This window comes from Leopardus geoffroyi, chromosome C2 (genome assembly GCF_018350155.1).
Source record: "Leopardus geoffroyi isolate Oge1 chromosome C2, O.geoffroyi_Oge1_pat1.0, whole genome shotgun sequence".
Taxonomy (NCBI): Eukaryota; Metazoa; Chordata; class Mammalia; order Carnivora; family Felidae; genus Leopardus; species Leopardus geoffroyi.
This window is the reverse complement of record NC_059333.1, coordinates 75622896-75642667: the sequence shown is the minus strand read 5'-3', so window position 1 is coordinate 75642667 and position 19772 is coordinate 75622896. Positions and strand designations below refer to the sequence as shown.

At 45.1% G+C, this 19772-nt stretch overlaps 1 protein-coding gene across 1 annotated transcript in view; it reads right to left on the bottom strand.

Moving 5' to 3' along the window:
* Positions 1 to 14920, bottom strand: part of MB21D2 (Mab-21 domain containing 2) — a 114775-nt gene extending 99855 nt beyond the window's left edge. The window contains exon 1 of the mRNA XM_045502585.1: positions 14214 to 14920. Coding sequence (XP_045358541.1) covers positions 14214 to 14424 — 211 coding nt within the window. The 5' untranslated portion in view covers positions 14425 to 14920. The remainder of the gene's footprint in view (positions 1 to 14213) is intronic.
* Positions 14921 to 19772: the final 4852 nt, after the last annotated feature.

Genomic DNA, 19772 nt, shown 5'->3' with positions numbered 1-19772 from the left:
CAGGAATAATCTCTAGGGCCTCAGCCAAAGCAGCCCGCAGACAGAATGGGATCCAAGAGACAGGGACAGGGGTTGGTGGGTCTTGAATGACAAAAATAGTGAGTAAAATCGTTTCCCATCAGTCCTCTCTTCCCCAAGAATTAGACATTATAAAACCCTTTCCCAGGGTGGGTCAGTGGCTCAGTCATTAAGCATCTGACTTTGGCTCAGGTCATGATCTCACGGTTCATGAGTTCAAGTTCCACATCAGGTAAGCACAAGCCCCACATCAGGTGAGCCCTACTTCTCTCTCTCTCTCTCCCTCTGCTCCTCCTGGGATTCTCACTCTCTCTGCTCCTAGGTCACTGGCTCCTTCTCTCTCTCAAAACAACAATAACAACAACAACAACAACAACAACAACAACAAAATCTCTTCCCATGAGTTGCTACATTGTGCAGATGGGTTCACCAATCTGGGATACTTCCATTGACTTCCATTGCCACCGATATTCTACTGTGTGAAAGCCATAAGTAAGTAGCTTGGGAATAGAGCTTCTCTAAGGATTCTAATTCCAATCTCCTGTATCATCAGCACTAGCATCTCAAGAAGTTGTTTCATCCCAATGACTGACCTTGCAGCATGATGACAATGATAAAGACAGGCCAATGCACAAACACCTGCGCTTACAAAGCAGGGAAACTGGGCAGAGTGATTTACTTGAACACTTTTCAAAAACAGTCACAACACTGAAGAGGCAGATGCCTTGGGCCACATAAAATCCAATTCAATTTATAAATTTTGATTTCAAACTTTGTCAAGGGTACCTTTGGCATCTGTCTTTCACTGAAAAAAGATCTGCTCCCCCTTCTCCCCACAACGATACGACTACATTAACTATGTCCTAATTAAATGCTCTAAATCTGGAACGAAACCCACTGGGGAGGGGGGTGGAAGTGGAAGAGAGAGAGGAAAAAGCCTTCATAAAACTGCCCTAATTTACTTAGTATCAAGGGCCTAGTTGACCTTTATACAGCTTTAAATCAATCACTTAACTGGGACACGCCTTCTTTCTTTCAAAACGGAGAGACTGTGGAGATGATGAGATGTAATACAAAGGACTTTCAATAAACATAAACCACAAGCCTCAAAGGAATGTTTGTCCTGAGTGCTGCCAAGGAAGGCCTAATGATGGAATGACAAGACTCTGGACCAGGAACCAGAAGAACCATATGAGCCACTGGCTTGCAGGGTAACACAATCACCATCTTCTCCACCTTACCCACCATGCTCTTCCTTCCGTCCACCCCTCAGTGTTTGGCACCACCTCACGTCTAGATACCAGCAATTAACACAGAGCCTGGGAAAGCAAGGCTACTTGTGTTTTGGAGAGGTACAAGGAGGGAAGGAGCCGGGTTCCTGGGTTGGAACGGAGCCCCCATGGCCAGCTTGTGCAAGTGACTTACCTGCAGTGGTTTCCTTATCAGTAAAGTCGCAACAGGAACAGTACCCTCATCACAAGACTGCTGTGAGGATTAAAGGGGTTAATGATTATAAAGCATTTGGAACAATCTGTGTCCAACAGCGGGGACATATTTCCCAACCACCACCATTTGGGCCTTGAGCAAGTCACTGTCCACCATGGGGTAAAATTTCCCCACCAGGAAAATGCTGGGGTGGGTGAACTGATCTCAGGAAGATCCCCACTGGCTTAACTCGTCTGTAATTCTTTGGATCCTATTACAACTCTAAATCCTCCTAAGGCTCTGAGCCCCCAGTCCAGCAGCAGGGAGGGACAGTAGTTGGTGGCTCTCCTTCAGGTCCCAAGATGGCATCCTCGCCCCTGGAGCTGCACCTCCCCCCAAGCATAGGCTGGCCCAGAGTCCTGTGGTCAGTCCACCCAGCCAGCCCCTCCCTTCCTATACATACAGGATGTTCAGAGATGAACGTGTTCACCATGAGGCTCACAGCTGTGGAGACAGCACAGGTGTGAGAAAAGGACACACTTCGCAGGAAAGAAACTGGACAGGGAGAGACAAGGAACAATCAAAAGACAAAGGCAAACATGACAGACCAGAAATACACTGTGCCCGTGAGGTTATTTACTATCCTTCACCTAATAGCAATTAAGAGACCTTCAAATGATACAAGGTGGCTCTGGGGCAAGGGAATACTCTGTGCCTAAAGCACAGCCCTCTCAGTGCCTCACCCTCCCTTCAAACCGAGGAAGACCCTTCCTCAGGAGCAAAGGCTACTGAGTGACCCATCTCAGGGGTAAGCACCTTTCTCAGGAACCAGTCACTTGTTGGACACTTACCTAACCTCCACTCTGCCCAAAAGTAAAATCAGTGTTCAAGATGATTAAGTCTCCTCTCCTTTATGGGCCTCCATTTCCACTTCTGTAAAACGGGGGAGGGAGGAACTCAGGCCAGCTAATTTCTAAGTTTCCCAGCAGCATTAGTTAAAACTGTAATATCCCAACAGTGATTTCCATTTTGCAGGAGGAAAGGGTTTTTTGTTTGTTTGTTTAATGAAATACAAAAGAAGGTTCGTAATGATTTGCTGCTCTCTGCCTGAAGCTAGATTTCTGGGGTTGAAATCCTGACTCTACCAGTAACTCTGTGACATTGGGCAAAACTTTAGCCTCTCTGTGCTTTAGAATGCTCATCAGAAAATAAGAATAGGAAGAATAACCTTTCTTCATAGGTTTGTTGTTAGGACTAAGTTAACACACATGAAGTATAAACTATTTAGAACTGTGCCTGGAACTCGGTAAAAAATTATTTCCGTGTGATTATTATTTTCAAAGTTATACAGTGTTTCCGCTCAAAGGGAAAATTTATTTGGGAGACAGTATACTAGGACTAACACCAACACACACACACACACACACACACACACACACACACACACACACAGCAGGTGGACAGGTCACCTGGGGTCTAGTCAAGATTCTGCCCCCAAACTAGCTGCAGGCTATGGATGAACTACTGCCCCTCCCTGGGCCTCAGTTTCCAGAGCAGACAGCGCATGAATTTCTCTGAAAGTATTCAGATCAGAGGTGATACGCTGGCAGCCACTGTGTACTATTTGACCTCCAGGTTTAAACCACATGATGTTCCTTTAATATTTGATTTTAATCTCAATATTTAAAAATCTGGAGATTTCATGTAAAAATCCAGATCCATCACCGGGTGTCTTAAAACTTCCAAAGTCTGATCGGTCCTGGCTCCCCAGCGTTGGTTCTTGAAGTATGGACTCTGGACCAGCAGCAGCTGCATTGCCTGGAAACTTAGTAGAAATGTCTTTCTCAGGCCGGATCCCAGACCTACTGTGGGAGAAACTCTGGGAGGGGGGCGGGCAATCTGCTTCAACCAGCTGCAGCACTGCAGCAAGGAATGACAGGCCAGGCAGGCATCTAGGGGCAGCGACCCCCACCCCCACCCTTAGACAAGAAGCTGAGTGTGATCCCATACCCCTGTGCACCACCCTGCACCCCAGCATCCCTGATTCGGAGACCAAGGACCAAGGTCCAAAGGCCCACCAGCCCTGATCTGGAGGGACCACCCCTTCTCACGGGAGGGTCAGGAGTCCCTCAGGCACTGTGCACCGTTAGGGCTGTGTTGTTCCGAATCCGAAACAGAGCCTTTCTGAAAGCAGGCTGTGCACACCAAGAGCACAGCTGAAAGAACAAACTGTTGAGTTCCTTTATTAATCACAACCCAATCCGCACAAGCAGCTGCTATGAGGAACAGCTGTGGCTGCTAACAGGGTGATCTTGAAGCCGCCTAGAAAGTACTTACAAGTTGAAGACCCATAACAGGCACGTCGTTGGCTGGGTTCCTCCTCCTGACCCTGCAGGGCCTCCCTGGTGCAGAAACCCTACCCCCTCCACATCCTGAGACACAAGGGGGTGGGGGCAGGGGGAAAGGTTTTTATAATTAGCATAATACAAAGAATCTGGGGTGAGTTGCCAAGGCCTCGAGGTGGATCCCACCTGAACCATTTAATGGCCGTGAATTACTTAACTTCTCTCGACCATGGGTTTCATGGGTTTCTTCCTACGTTAAAATAGACACACAAAAAACACCTACCTCAGAGGGTTGTTGGGAGCAGTCAAAATGAGATCATGCATATGGAAGTATTTTGTAAACTGTGGAGGACTAGATACATAGAAGGGCTTATTATTACCCCATGAAAACTGCAGTTTGACCCATAAATCATCTAATATAGGACTCACTGTTTCTAGCCTACAGCTATCAGAGGTGAAATCAGAGAATCTACACAACTACAAAGGGCCTTTTGAGGACCTGTAATCCAACCTTTCTACGTTGTCCCCCTCCCCCTAATCCCTGAATACGGAAAGCAAGTGCCCAGCCAAAGGGCGGGTCCACCTGGAAAAACCTCTCTACCTGTAGGAAGCTCCCTACATTCCAAGGTGGGCAACCCATTCTTTCCACCTCAGGCCTAATCTGAACAGAGACCAGTCCTCCTTGCAGAGGCCAGATCAGACTTGCTATAATTTAAGCAGCCTTGAGAACTGCTTTCTTTCCAATTTACCCCCACCTAAGGGTCTCTGCACATGCTGTTCTGTTTACCTAGAATACTCCTTTACATAGGCTTGCTTCGGATGGTCGGCTCCTTCTTATCTTTCCATTTCAAATGTCTCTGCTTCACAGAGCTCTACTCTCCGACTCTTCACTCCATCCCACCCAGTTATACCCTCCGTCATAATATACTGTTCCTCTTTAATAGCGCGCATCCCTATTTACTGGCATGCTTAAATCTTGCTGAATCCCCCAGAGAACATCAGTCCCATGGAGGCAGTGACCTCGCTTCTCTTACTCACCACTCTGTGCACTTACATAGTAATTGCACTACAGTAATTAACACTAGGACACGGTGGTAGGCACTCCTGCATATGTCGCATGAATTTATGAATGAATGCTTACACCAATCAATACATCCTGTAGATATTCAAACACTAGTTAGAAGAAACAAAAATCTAAGCAAAACTTATACCACCTCCTATTGCTGACTTAACTTACAAACAGTAATCATGTCTTCTTGTGTTCAGGAAAAAATATTTTAAAAAGACAAATTGAACAACAGCTCCCAGTGTTAGCTTTGTTCATAGCGACGCTGTACCTAGTTATCTGTCTCTTTATCTTTTGCAGAGGGCATTTATGAAAAGACACTTAAGTGGATAAAAAAACAGCTATTTCCTAGAGACAGAGCCTCACAGAACAGCATAATTACGAATGTCGTTAAAGAGATTACTCAGCTGGTAAGTACTCAGCCAGGTCTGCTGTGAACACTGTCACGGACCCTAAGAACCAGTTGGGCAAGGCCTAACAATCAGACCTGGAGAATGTATACCCATGGGGCATGTACTTACCCATTCCAATCTCAGCAAGCCTCTCTCACTATATATTCTTGGCCCAAGGGGAGAGCAGAAAAGCCCAGAGAAGAATGAAAATGGCTACCCTTGCCCTTGTCTGACTCACCCTTGCCCTTGTCAGACTCACCCCAGAACCCCTAGATGTCTAAAGGTAGGAATGCACACGAGCTCTTTGTAGACCATGTGCTATAACAAAAGACACTTGAGATCTGGGTTGAGTCCTGTTCTACAACTTACGCTAGGACCTCCAACTAAGGGATAACACCTTCCAGAGTGTCAGGACCCCAATCTGTAAATGAGGGCTAATACTTCCTACACAACCATTCTCAAAGGACTGTTCAGAGAATAATACTATACCACATCAAATATGAATATGTACTGTAATCTATAAAGCACTGCACTATGGTTAAATTATTATGGATGGCAAATAATGGCCGTTTATAATAAAGAATTGCTAGAGAGGCGCCTGGGTGGCTCAGTCAGTTAAGCATCCAACATCAGCTCAGGTCATGATCTCACAATTTGTGAGTTCGAGCTCCATGTTCGGGCTCTGTGCTGACAGCTAGAGCCTGGAGCCTGCTTCGGATTCTGTGTCCCGCTCTCTCTCTCTACCCCTCCCCTGCTCATGCTCTGTCTCTCTCTGTCTCAAAAATAAATAAACATTAAAAAAATTAAAAAATAAAGAGTTGCTAGAATTTGGCATCCAGACATCTGGAGGTTGACTGATAAGCATAGGAAACACCTTCCTGGGAAAGAGGACTTACACCCCTCTCTGCATTTTGTAAAGCCCCAAAGGCAGGCATACAGGTGTTCCATGACTACCCCAGATGGCTGTGGAAGAACAGTCAGGGTCTACAGGGAAAGGGACATTCCCACAACTCACTGTTTGCTGCTTCTGTTCAATAAGCTACAGCCATCAGTTGGGACATTTCTTAAATTGCCCTGCAATCAGTCTTAAGGCTACTATTCTTGGAATCTAGAAAAATAGCTTTTCTAGATTTTCTCCTACTAAATAAAAAGATTAGATCAAGATTTCCTTGACTCCAGAAAAGATGATTTAGCATGGCTTTACAGGAGGGAAGATTCAGAGACAACGTCAGAAAGTGTTCACTCCTTGAAGCTTCACACAGAAATCAAATCGCTTAACACTCTGCGAGCACCTACTGTGTACCTGATGCCACTGAATGCTGCAAAGATAAATAAGCCTTGGATTCTTTAACCTAGCATGGGGAAGAACATGCTGAGGGCTATAAAAGGGGACCAGGTGTTAGGAGAACACAAAGGCAAGGTAAATTGTCTTCTCCTTGGAGACTTTTAGGAAAGCTTCATGAGTCAAGTGGCATTAGAGCTGGAGCTGGAAGAAGAAGACAAAGCAGAGGTAAAGTGTCGTTGCTTAGAATCTGAGACTCTTGGGGCACCTGGGTGGCTCAGTCAGTTAAGCATCCAACTCTTGATTTTGACTCAGGTCCCAATCTCAAGGTTCTTGAGATCAAGCCCCATGTCGGGCTCTGCACTAAGAGCAGAGCCTGCTTGGGATTCTCTCTCTTGATCTCTCTCTCTCTTGATCTCTCCCCCTCTCCCTCTCTCTTCTTGCCCCTCCCTGCTTGCATGCATGCTCTCTCTCTATCTCAAAATAAGTAAATAAACTTTCAAAAAAAGGAGCTAAAACTCTTAACTGTCTCTGTGACACAGATTATCTTGACAAGTTGGTGAAGCCTATGGACACCTGCAAAAATAGTATATTTAGATGAAAATGATAAAATTACATAGGGCTTTAAAGAAAATCTCTCTCTCTCTGTGTGTGTGTGTGTGTGTATGTATATTTATGTATATATATAATATATATACATATATATATTTTTTTTTTTGAGAGAGAGAGAGCAAGAGTGGGGGAGAGGGGTAGAGGGAAAGAGAGGGAGGGAGAGAAAGAGAGAGCACGTACAAAGGAGGGGCAGAGGAAGAAAGAGAATCCCAAGCAGGCCCCATGCTCAGTGTAGAGCTCGACACTGGAGCTCAATCTTATGACCCTGAGGTCATCAATATCATGACCCAAGCCAAAATCAAGAGCTGGATGCTCAACCGACTGAGCCACCCCGGTGCCCCTATAGAAAATCAATATTAAAGCACAAATATACATTTAAAAAGTAAATCTGTGATAGAGTACATGTGACTTTATTAATGCATTAAATAAAACCTAGCAGCAAGTCTAAGAGACACAATAATTTCAAAGCAGCGATAAACAATTTTTTGAGATATCTGCAAGGATTCTAACATGAAATGAAAATATCTGATTTCCATTAGCAAGAAAGGAAAAAATAGAGGTACTGCTAATACCACTATGATCTATTACCTGCTTTTATAATGGAAGAAAATGCTATATTTCAGTTAGACATTAATAAAAATAAAGATGTAATTTTTTCCATTCAAGTTCAGACTCTATGTTATTACTTCCATGGACCTAGATTAAGAAATCCTCATAGAGAAAACAGTCTAGGCAAAGGAAGGAAGTGAGAAATATGGGTAGTATTCTGTGACCACACAGAACATGCAAACACAAACAGAGAAGATGGCGGTGAAAGGCAGGTAAAATCCTCACAAGTCGACAATGTCAAGGTTCAACTCCTTTAGAGTTTAGAACTCCTTTTTCTAAAGTGTGGTCAGGGCACCTGGGTGGCTCAGTTGGTAAAGCGTGGACTCTTGACTTTGGCTCAGGTCATGATCTCATGTTCATGAGTTCAAGCCCTGCATCAGACTCTGTGCTGATGGCACAGAGTATGCATAGGATATTCTCTCTCTCTCTCTCTCTCTCTCTGCCCCTCTTCCATTTGCTATCTCTCTCAAAATAAAAAGAAATAATTTTTTTTTAAAGTGTGGTAGATGACAGAATATGGATAAATTTACCCAGAGAAATCATGTATCCGTAAGATATAAGACTGTGTGCACGTAAGCATGAGTGGGTATAAGTGTGTGTATAAACATACATGTCTAGGGAAAAAGTGCATGTCAAAATATTAACAGTGATTCAAATTGAGGAATGATTTTAGTTTATTCTTTGTATATTATATAATTGGAAAAGGGGCAAAAAGAGGTTCCAGAGAGGTTAGGAGACTTACTCAGGGAAACACACATACTACACAGTACAAAACAGAGCCGGTACCAGAATTTAGAAACGTCCTTTGTTTGTCCTGCACAAAAGTTTTCAGATCCAGAAGTGAAGGCACCTGAACACAGGAGATAGCTATAATTATTAGCCCCAGCTTACATACTCAGAAATTGAGGCTCAGAATCTAAGTGACTTGCCCAAAGTCACACAGCAAATAACTGAATGAGTCGGGGCCAGCATCCAGGTCTCCTCCCACTCCTGACCATAGAGTGAGTAGTGTCGTTGTCAAAAGCAAGGGTTTTGCAGCAGCCTGACTCCAGTGAAGTCCCAGCTATGCCACTTCCTTGTTGGTAAACTTGGGAAGTTCCCGAATTTTCCCCTGTAGTTCTTGACGTCAGAGGGTTATGGTGACGATTCAGTGATACAATGATGGAAAGCCCTATCACAACCTCTCGTGCAGAGTGAACACCCTAATCATCTCAATCGCCATGCCTCCCTGCCTCTGTCCCAAGTGGAAGGACTCCGTTTACAAGAACTAGTAGGAGATATCCACCATTAGGCTCAGCAGCCTGGGTCTAGCCTCCAGTCAACTGGGATCATGTTCATTGTGCATAGGGGCAGCTCTGGTGGATGGAAAATGAGTGGCATCAGGCCTCAAACAGGACAGGATGTCAGAGTGCTGATCAGACAGTTTGGAGATCTCTAGGGATTCTGATTCAATAGGTCTGAAAGGGGAGCAGAGATTCCAAATTGTTAAAAAAAAAAAAAAAAAAAGCTGCAGGAGAGTCTAAAGAGCTAATATTCAATAACAAGTTCTCAGTTTAACAAGAAAGAATCCAATATTTCTGTGTAAACATAAGGGGTCCAGTCTAATCACAAGCGATGCATTAATCCAATAGGTAGCAGACAGAACAAGGCATCAAGGGAGACTCAGAAATCATCAATAGTTCTAGGGCTCCTCTGTCAAGGATGAAGGTCAGCAGTACCCAGAAACACAGAGGGAGAACTGAAACCAACCCCAACGAGCAACAAAGATAAATGGTCGGAGGGCTCTCCCTGACCTAGATGCCTAATACTTTCAGCACCAGAGCAGACTTCAAATACGATCTTGACTGTTACACCGATACAGCACATTAGTGACCAGAACTCTAAGGGACTTACCAAGACTTGGGGGCCCACAAAGCAACAGCAGAATAAACTCCCTCAATAAATACTGCTGGATATATTCATTAGGAGAAAAACGACATTCAAACACTGGAAAGATGGGGCTTCAAAAGGGTCTACTCTGAAGACACAGAAAGTACTTAAAAATATGATAGATCTGGCAGCAACTCAGAAGCACTACACTGTAGGATTCTCAGGTGGCTACAATGTATTTGTGGACCTAAAAGGAGACAAGAGCCAGCAAACTACTTAACCACTTTCCTCCAGGTAGTGGGCAAAGGAGAAGAGGGAGGGGTCTCCAAGGGCCCATAGGAATTTCTCAAAGTCTTTACTCACTATGCTATCCCTCAGGACCCTGCATCCTGTTTGGCAAGCAGTATAACAATCGGCAAGTATATGTTAAATGCACAGGCATGATAATATTTATCCTCACAAAGTTTTTGGAAGAAAATAACACAAATTAATGGATTTATACAAAGTAGTTAGCACCATGGCCAGAGCATGGTATGAACTTAAAAAATGGCAGTGCATGTTAGAATTAATCATGCCTTCTATAGCCAGAACCTATATTCTCCTCGGCTGCCTCTGACTGTGCTCCCTAGTTCTAATACCAACCTGCAGAAATAATTCCAGGTTAAGTTCACTAGATTTTTGAATAATGCCCATGTCTTTAAATAAACAATAAAATAATGTATACATTCCTTTTCAGTTTACAAAGTGACTTCACATTCACACGCAATTCAGAAATGATTCATTACCGTTTACCCATGTTTAGTAGACAAAAAACTAAGACCACCCCACTAGCAAAGAGGCAGACTAGAACTACGACCAGAACTACAGATTTTAACATTTTATTATAATGGCCATTATTTTCTCAACCAGAAATTCAAACAAGTGACTTTATTATGGAATAAAATACTTGAACTCAGACTGTTCCAGAAATCAGCTCAGACGCTGCTTGGATCACCCTAACACTATAGCTAAAATCAGAAACAAAATCCTAAAAGAAGAGGTAGCAATTTTTGTAAACAAAGCCTGTACTCTGCACTTAATGCATTTATTCTTAATAGTTTCTCCAGTAGAGAAGAGGAATATGTCTTATTAGAGGCAGGCTGTTGTGAGTTTGAGCATTATCAGTACCATTTATTAGCCATGAGACCCTAGATGCGTCTTAACCCTAGTAAATTTCAATACCCTCATCTGTGTAATGGGAAAGCAATACCTACTCCTACCACTGTGCGAAGTTCCTGGCCCTGAGAAGGCAATCAGTAAATGAGAGCTATTCTAATAACTATGCCATGGTATCTACCATTTGGACTGTAGGGTAAGTGACCGCTCAGCTCCTTCCTGGCTTCTGTAGGTCCTGCATACCTCCTGTTCTGCATCTGTTCAATGGGGACACAACCAGTCTCCATCCAACCTCACCAGGGAATGAAGATAACAAAAGAGCTGGCAGAGACATTATGCAAATACCAAATATTATTAAAACATTAATGAACTCTGGCAATTTCCCTGAATTTTGATAAATGGTGTTTATTATGCACTGCCAGCCTCTCACACAATCTGGGCTCTCAAATATTAACTAGATAATAACAGCAATCATTCTCCTAAAAGACCAAGGTGTAGAGAAATTAAGAGTGAGTCTAGATGATTCCAGCCAACATCTGCCTCAAAGGAATCAGAATCTCTGTACAAACACAGAATGTCAGGAAGATCACAGAGACCACAATGACCACCAACAGGCTCAGATCAACCCCAAGGCCTATTAAGAACCCTGCTTTGACAGGACAATGGACTTTCTTGGTGCTGACAGGTCACTGATTATGACAACTACCTACCACCACTATACTCTTCTGCATAAAGTTGCCTCCAAACTAGACAGAACAAAAAGGGCCTGAGAAGGGGGCTAGGGTCCAGACTAACAATCTTATAGACAGAGAGAGGCTGTTCCCCCAGCTGCCTAAAACCAGAAGTAATGTTATCCACAGCTCCACTAAAGGGGCTTGCACCAAATTCCTCTACTGTTTCATTCTGTGTGAGGGGATAATGTTTTTAAACTGCTGACAATCCTCAGGTACAGCCAGCTCAGATAGAAGCAGAACAAAGCCAAGAGGAATCACCCCCCCCACCTCCAAAAAAAACCTACCAGAAATAAGGGCCTGGTGCCACCCCAGTGACACCTTAACAAGCTGAGGGTCATTAAGACACCTCATTTGCATATTCATGAAAGACTCAAGGCTGTGTGGCAAGTGAAACAAAGTGCACAAAAAGAGATTTTGTTTTTTAAGCCAAGCGAAAATCCGCTTTAGAAAAAGTAAATCCACACGGGGACCCTGGCTGTCGCCAAACCTTCACTTGTCTAGAGCAGCCAGCACCTCATTAAAGGAAAGCAAGGAACTCACAAATGAATGCAGCACCACACACAGGCAAGCTCATTTGGCCATCTGCCTTCTAGTGTCCAGAGGGGCAAAAGGCTTAAATGACACTCTCCTGAATTTTCTCTCCTGCAGGTGGAAATAGCAAATTCCCAGGGGGGCAAGAAAGCCTTCCCTTGCAAGGTCAACTGGATAAAAAGGAATAGAAGGGAATTTAGCTTACCTGTCAACACAATGCCTCTGGTGACATTAAACACATGTATATATGAAGCACCCCAGAATCATTTACCCTTCACATCTGGGTGAAGGCTTTGCTAAATCAGTGTCTCCGCCATGGGGTTAGCAGAGAAGCTCCTAATGAGCAGGGTATAGTTAAACTTACCCCTCCCCACACCCACCCATTTTTTTTGTTCCATGACTATCCTGAGTGATGGTGACCCAGCACCTTTCTCTAGAAAACAGTCTAGAGCAGGAGACATCGGAATTGATGCGGGGGCTGTAACAACACAATGGCAGACTTCCATTATTTATGTCAAAGAGAAAGGCCATGATTAAGCAGCTGAAATCACTGCCCTGAGCCTTCTCTGCGTATCCCCACCCTCCTGACAATCACGGTACTTGTTTTCAGATCTGGAAGCTCACTCCCACCAGGTTAGGGAGTTGTTTAAAAAAGAAAAAAAGGAAAGAAATACATTTAATTCATCTAAACAGTTGAATGGTCGAGTATCTCAATAGGGAGCTTTTCAACCTCCTACACAATTTAGGATCCGCTTGGGCAGCGTGGAGCAAAGGGTGAAATCCAACCCCAAGTTTCCACAGACTTTCTCCAACTTCCCAAAGCGTTACTATTACCAGCCCCCCACACGTTCAATCTGTATTACCCCCGACTTGGACTTAGGCTCTGGGAGCAAGAAAATGAGGGAAGAAGGTACCCCATGATAGCACCAGCAACGACAGCCAGCCAGCTGACATCCAAGTAAATGGTAGCAGGAAGGCAAAAAGCGCTGTTTTCCTCAAGCCCTTTTTCAATAAAATTTTCCACGACCTGGAAAACTGGCTGAGGACGTATTTGTAGAGGGCACAGAGCCCCGTGTTAGGGCAGCGCCACACTCAAGTCCCAGTTCTGCGAAACGTTAACGGCCAGGCCACGTACTGCATGCCCCCAAGGTTGCACTGGTGGGGCTGCAAGCTACGTGGAAGGAAGCCCCCAACAGCGGACACTCACGCTATGTACCTCAGCAGTAATAATTCGAACGACAGGACACTTGAGGGGGAATTTGCTCTCCAGGTCGGCTTCATGATTCCCCTTTACACACCATCCGACAATCTGTTGAGGGACCTGTTAGGTGCCCGGCTTGAGGGTGGGAGTAGCGGCATTATTCTAACCCCCGAGGTCTCCAGGATTCGAAACTAAGGGCGCCTCTGTGGGCCAGCGCAGGGAAATTACACAAAGAGGAGGGGGCTGGCGCTTCTTGGGGTCCGAGCTCAGAGCCTTGTCATTTACGAGCTGGGAGTGAGGAATTCCGAGCTCTGCAAGAGCCCCAGAGAAGCACAGGAAATGCTTCCGAGCGCTTCAAAGGGAAGTCGATTTGCAAATCAAAGTTGCAGGAACTCCGGGCGCCCAGCCTACTCGAGCGGGTTACTAGGGAACACCCAACAAGTTTGGTCACCGGGGGCTTGGCATGACAGCGCCGCGCCGCAAGACTAGAGAAGCAACTTGTCGCTCGGGCGCGGAGCCAGAGCCCTGCGCGGTCTCCGCGCCCCAGGCTCTGGCCAGGACCCGAGAGTCGGCGTTCGGAAGGCGCAGGTCCGAACCTCCGGAGCCAAATCCCTTCATCGAAAGGCGCCTCGGGGTCTCACCTGGACCGCGCGGTTTCCATGGGCTTCCCCCCAACAGGGCGAGGTTTCACCACCAACTCTTCACCTGCCTACGAGCCCCTGGCCGGTGAGAAATTAACAAAAGAGCCAGCGAACGGGGTTAGAAGGGGACCCGGCGCAAAGTATACTAAGGAAGGCAGCTCGGCTTGCGGCGAGAAAGAAGGGAAGAGCGGAACAGGGATGGGTTCTACCACAGGCACCCGGCTCCGGGAAGGAAAGCCAGAAGGAGTGAGAGTGCGAGAAAGGGGGAATGGGTTCTCTACCCCTCTTCTCATCACACACACACGCACACACCTCCCCCTTTTTCCTGCTTACCCAGCATGGAAAAGATGAAATCCTTGGCTGTGTGAATCTCCAGCGCTCTCTGGTCGTCGTATTCCCGCTGGTCGTGCTTCGTGAATTCTTGGATGAGTTTGTTCAATTCCTCCACCCGAGCTCCCGACCTGAAATCCAGCTCCGGGAACGTTGGCTTGTTGTTACAGCCCAGGGACGCTGCCTTGCTGGCGGTGGGAGCCGCCATCTTCATGCAAAACGCGCCGAGTAGCAGCTCCGCGGCGGCGGCAGCACCCACCCCCGCCCCCCACCCCGCCCCCCCCCGGGCCTCCTCCCCTCGCCGGCTCCCTGGCTGCGGCCCCGGCCCGTGGGCGGGCTGGCGGGCGGGCGTCTGGGCGGGCGGTCCCGGCTCCGTGCGCTCCGGGCGTCCGGGCTTCGGCAGCAGCTGACTGCAGCGAGGGTGCGTGTGTGGCCCCGACACCCTTCCCTGCGGCCCCACGCGGGCCCCGATGCTGCAGGTCCCTGCCCTCCCCTGGCCCCGGCTGGCAGAGGCGACAGTGGTCCTACAGCCAACCCGAGCCTCCCCCCGGAGCGAGGAAAGTGAAGTGGAAACAATGTGAAATTCACCAGCTCTGAAATCAACAAGCTGCCGGCTCCGGTGTTACGGAGCCAGCACCAGCGTCCCCATTTAAAGGGACAGCGCACCCAGTGGAAAGAAAAATAAATAAATGACAGAGGTCTGCGCGCCTATGCCACTTGCCAATCTGTACTCAAGCAGACGTGCGAGTTGTGGACTATTATTTCTCTACCTCCACCCCCTTTGGGGGCAGGGCTTGCCAAGCTCATTCAAGGAGGGGGGAGTCTTCCTCTGTCTGATTTTAAGGGCGGTGTTCTGAAGGAGGACATCTCATTGGGAGCATTTCCATCTCAAAATCCCCAATGCCTTTAGGTGGTGAAGGAAACTGCCTTAAGGAATAAATAAGAAACCAATCTTCCCTTTTCTGCACAGATTGAGAAACATGATAGAATTAAATGTATCCAAAAAGTGCCCCCACGTGCCATATAGACACTCCCATTAGCCACTACAGTATCCCTATCTTTGCCCTAGGTAATTAATTTTCCAGGATAACACCTTATTCAACTTAACATATAATGAGTTAATGAGGCACAGTCTGCTCTAATATGAAGATAGAAAAACTAAATGTTTGGTGTGGGTGGGGGAAGGGAGGCAGAATGAATTACCCAAGGTTCCAATGAATGTTGAATGACGAGGTGAGCATTCTCTCAAGGAACGTACACCATTTGAGCACCCACCATTTGCCAGGCAGAGTGCCAGAATCTGGGTGGGCAGTGATAAGACAAGGGACCTCTTACAATGGCATTGTAACTTACTTCACAAGGCAGGTTCCATGTAAGTCATAGTCCTTCAGGCAGAATAGAATCTCACAGAGGTTTTTAGTATTTATGAGGTTTTTGATTCACTCTAAAGGCCTATTGGTTCTTGGAAACAGGTTGTCTTCCTAATTCTCTACAATCCATCTCCTCTGTTCCACAGTCCCTGATTCAGATAGGAAGGACCCTTTTCATTTTCTTACAAGTGTTCACTGCCAATGATACAAGCTCTTTGTTAGTCTGGGTTCTGTCATACCTTTCCCTGTAAGATAGAGGTGGTAATTCCTATCTCAGAAGTCGTTTTAATGATTACATGAGATAAAGTTGGGCAAGCCCTTAGTGCAATGCCTGACATAATAGGCAATTAATTAAATGTTAGCTGCTATTACTGTTATTATAAACTTAATTCTTTCTCTTTTCCAACCTGTTCTCCATATTGTTGCCACAGTGATATTTATAAAACACAGATCTGGCCACTGACATTTCCCAGGAATTTCCCTCCTCCTTACTCTCTTCCCAACTTTACCAATTCCATACCTGCATTTTCCTGAAAGCTTTCCCTAACCCTTCCCCCTTCAACCTGGTGGCAAAGTCTCTCTCCTTAGAATCTCCCTCACACCCTTTTGGAAACTTATGTGGCACTGATCAATTTTGGCCTTGCTTTTTCACGGTTGGTGCAAGTTGGAAACAATGAGATTCTTTAGGAGAAGGGCTACTACATGTTAACCATCTTCGTATTTCCCGTAGCATTTAGCCCTGTACAAAGGTCCTCAAAGTTTATTGAATCAAGAAATGAGTGAAGAACTTTGGCAAAACCAGTTACTTTATTTTTGCTTTTGGTTTCCTTTTCTTTGAAACAAACTTTCTCACCCAGTCAGTATTAAAGAAGTTACCTGACCAAATAGATGCTGGGTTTTGCGGGTCTGCTATATGGCCCTGACTTCTCATCTGAGAGGGTTATTACCATTACCTGGGCCGTGGTATACACTGTGCAAGTGATTGGAACTCCAACACAAATCGATCTGCTCCCATCTGTCAGTGCTTCTCTCATGATCAATGCTAAGCATCTGTAAGACAGCTGGCTGAGGCACAGTCATTCCATGGATCGGAAAGATCCTAGTTCACCCATGCAAGTAATAACCTCCAACCTACATGATAGCAGTTTGAAACAATTCAGGCAAAAAAAAAAGTCAAGACACTTTGTCTTTGTTGATTTCCAAAAGCATAAATAAGGCATTTGCTCTTCTCTTGTTTCTACCTTTTTTTGTGATACTTCTATTCACTGAGAGAAAACAGGTAGTTAGCAGAAATTGCTCTAATTGTGCCTTAGCCCTGGGCCTTGGATGTTTTGGGTGAGTGAGTCAATAAATGGTCTCTCTGTTCTTCTACATTGTCTGTTCTACTTTACATGAGCCAGATCCGTACTCTATGAATCATTGACCTTTAATGAGCCTATATATTTACACAATGTCCTGAATAGAAAATGAAATATCTTTTATATGCTCTTATAGAACTCTGATAAGGTGGCATAAATATCTCTTGTCGAATTGACAAAATAAGAAAGAGGATCAGGAACCATAATTTCCTGAATTGGTCTCTTGGGAGGCTTTTTAATCTTTGGACCCTAGTAAACTCGTGAGCTCCTCAAGGGCAAATGCTGGGTCTCTCCAGCTTTGTAAACACTGCATTTGATACAGTTCCTGGCCCATGTTATGACCTTAATTAGTATGTTTGAATGAATGAGTGAATGAATGAATTAACAAAGTAATATCATTCCTCAAAGTCCAAGAAGTCAACATTTGGGTGGTTTTTGCTACCATTAAACATCTCAGTGTAAACTATCTATGGTTTCCCAACAATCACTTAAGAATTGTTATAAATACAGGTATTTCTGCTAGAATTTAATTCAGTACTTCTATGTTCATGCCTTTTCTCCCCCTGTGTAAAAGAAAGGAAGGAAATGGGGGTGGGGGGGAGTGAAGAGAAAGAGAATAATTACCAAAGATATTACAGAGTGTCACAGTCCTATAATAAAAGTGCCCATTTCCAGAATTTTGACAAATGACTCGGGAAAGGTCAATGGAGTCTGCCATCTAAACAAGCACCAAAGAGAGTCATTCCTTTACTTGCTCCCCTAGCATCAAATATAGCAAAGAAACTCACTGCCTTTCCAAGCTGCTGTCCCACTAGAGGTGAAACTTGCCCTCTACTTCCCCACTCCCAAATTTTATTAGCTTATGAAAGAAGCATTCTAAATATTGCTTCTCTGGGGCTGTTTGTTTTTAAATTCAGCTCTAAAGTTCTGTGGCAAACTCTCAGCCATGAATAACTGGGCTGTTCAGAGCATGTATTAAAAATAGCAAGCTCCACATCCACATGATGGATTAACAAAATGTAATTTTAAACAAAGTTGCTCTGGTCTGATGGAGATTTAAATAGCAGCCCAGGCTACAAGATCTGGCCTTCTAGGGTGGTTAGATTGTCAATAAAAGCCTAACAAATAGAATTGGCCCAAACTTCTTGGATTTGAAAATGGAGGCAGGAAAAAGAAAGACAAGCATCACAGACATGTGGGATGTTGATGGTAGAGAGACAAGGAATAAAATCCCATCTGCCATCTCCATTTCTTTTTGCAGGTAAGACAACTTGGCACAGAAGGGGAAAGCGGAGGTGCCTACGTAGACAGTGCTGTTTCTAGCTCTCAAACTAACTTCAAATTTAGTAAATATTTATTATGTCTCCAGGCCACCAGAGGGGGCATGGAAAAAAATCCCCTGAAACTTGACCAGAATTAATAAAACAAAAAGACTAGCCCTCGGGCAAAATGCACTTATTGCTCTTAAAAGTTAAATCTCAGTAAACCAGGAATTGCTGATGCTTGAAATGGCTTGGCCACTGCTTTTCCCCCACCATCAGGACTAGCTGAGCAGAATTCCCTTGGTATCTCACAAAGGCTTTCACAGGCACGCAACCCAGTTGGGGTAATTTTACCCCTGGTGAGACCAGGGCCATGGAAATGTTAGTGAGGTCCCCAGAACAGTCTGGATAAACATTTGACCCAGTCTGTCCTTTCTATCAAGGTGAGCCCCCAAGTGAAGTGCACCCCGTGTGACGCACGCACCTGGTTCAGACAGCCCTGTTCCACCCTTGCCTTCAACCCTGTGACCAGTAGCCCTGAGGGCCTGGGGACTCTAGCTATAAAGAAACTGTAGCAGCGTAAATCTCTGCACCCAAATCTGTCCTTTTATTCTCTCTTGCAGCTCCTCCTGTCCTCAGGGGAGCCAGATCTGTACGTGTGGAAAGAAAACGGAGCTAGGAACGGAGATAACAATATCTGATAACAGTTATTAACAATTGCCATTTCTTACAATGATAGAGCGCTTTACAGTTCAACATAGCACTTATCACAAAAAATCTGTTTATGGATCCTCACAACCTTCCACTAAAGCAGGTGAGTCAGGACTGTTATTATCATTCCAATTTTAGAGATAAGAAACTTGGGCTCAGAGAGAGGGTGATTTTGGTGAGGCCACCAGCTAGTAATTGTCTTTCTTCAGCTCTCTAGTTAGAAGTCATTTCCTGCAACTGGCTTTTCCCCAACATCTTCCACCTGCACATGCCCAGGTCTAGGTCACGTGGGCTCTTTACAGCCACTCATTGCCTTTGGTTCCGTCACTATTTTTTCACAAACGCCATTAAAGCGCCTGATAACTTGTCTCCCCCACAAAAATGTGTGCTATATGCATGCAGTGGCTATGTCTACCTTGATCACAGATGCATTCCCAGTGCCCATCACTGGGGTTGGCACCTAGTAGGTGTTCAACAAATGTTTGATGAATGAAAGAGGAACTGAATAGGCAGGTGGCTGGTTGCAGTCCCAAACTCAGGTTCTTTCCATCAAACCTCACGGACTGTGTTGTCCCCAGCCCACTGAGTATCCAGAAAAACACCAACAATCTCTCCTGTCTTAGAGAGCCTGACATTTTACCCAGCATTCCATATGCACAATCTGATCCCAAAGCCCAATTCAAGTTCCATCACGGCAAATAAAACCTTCGATTCCTCTTCTCTCTACCTTAAAATCTGAACACGGGCCATTTCTTCAATAAATTCTCTGACAAAATAACTTAACAAAATTTAATGAAACATTTTAGTTCTCCCTTCTTTGGGGGGAAACCCTGTCTGCTTGACCTCATATACCAGGCAAGA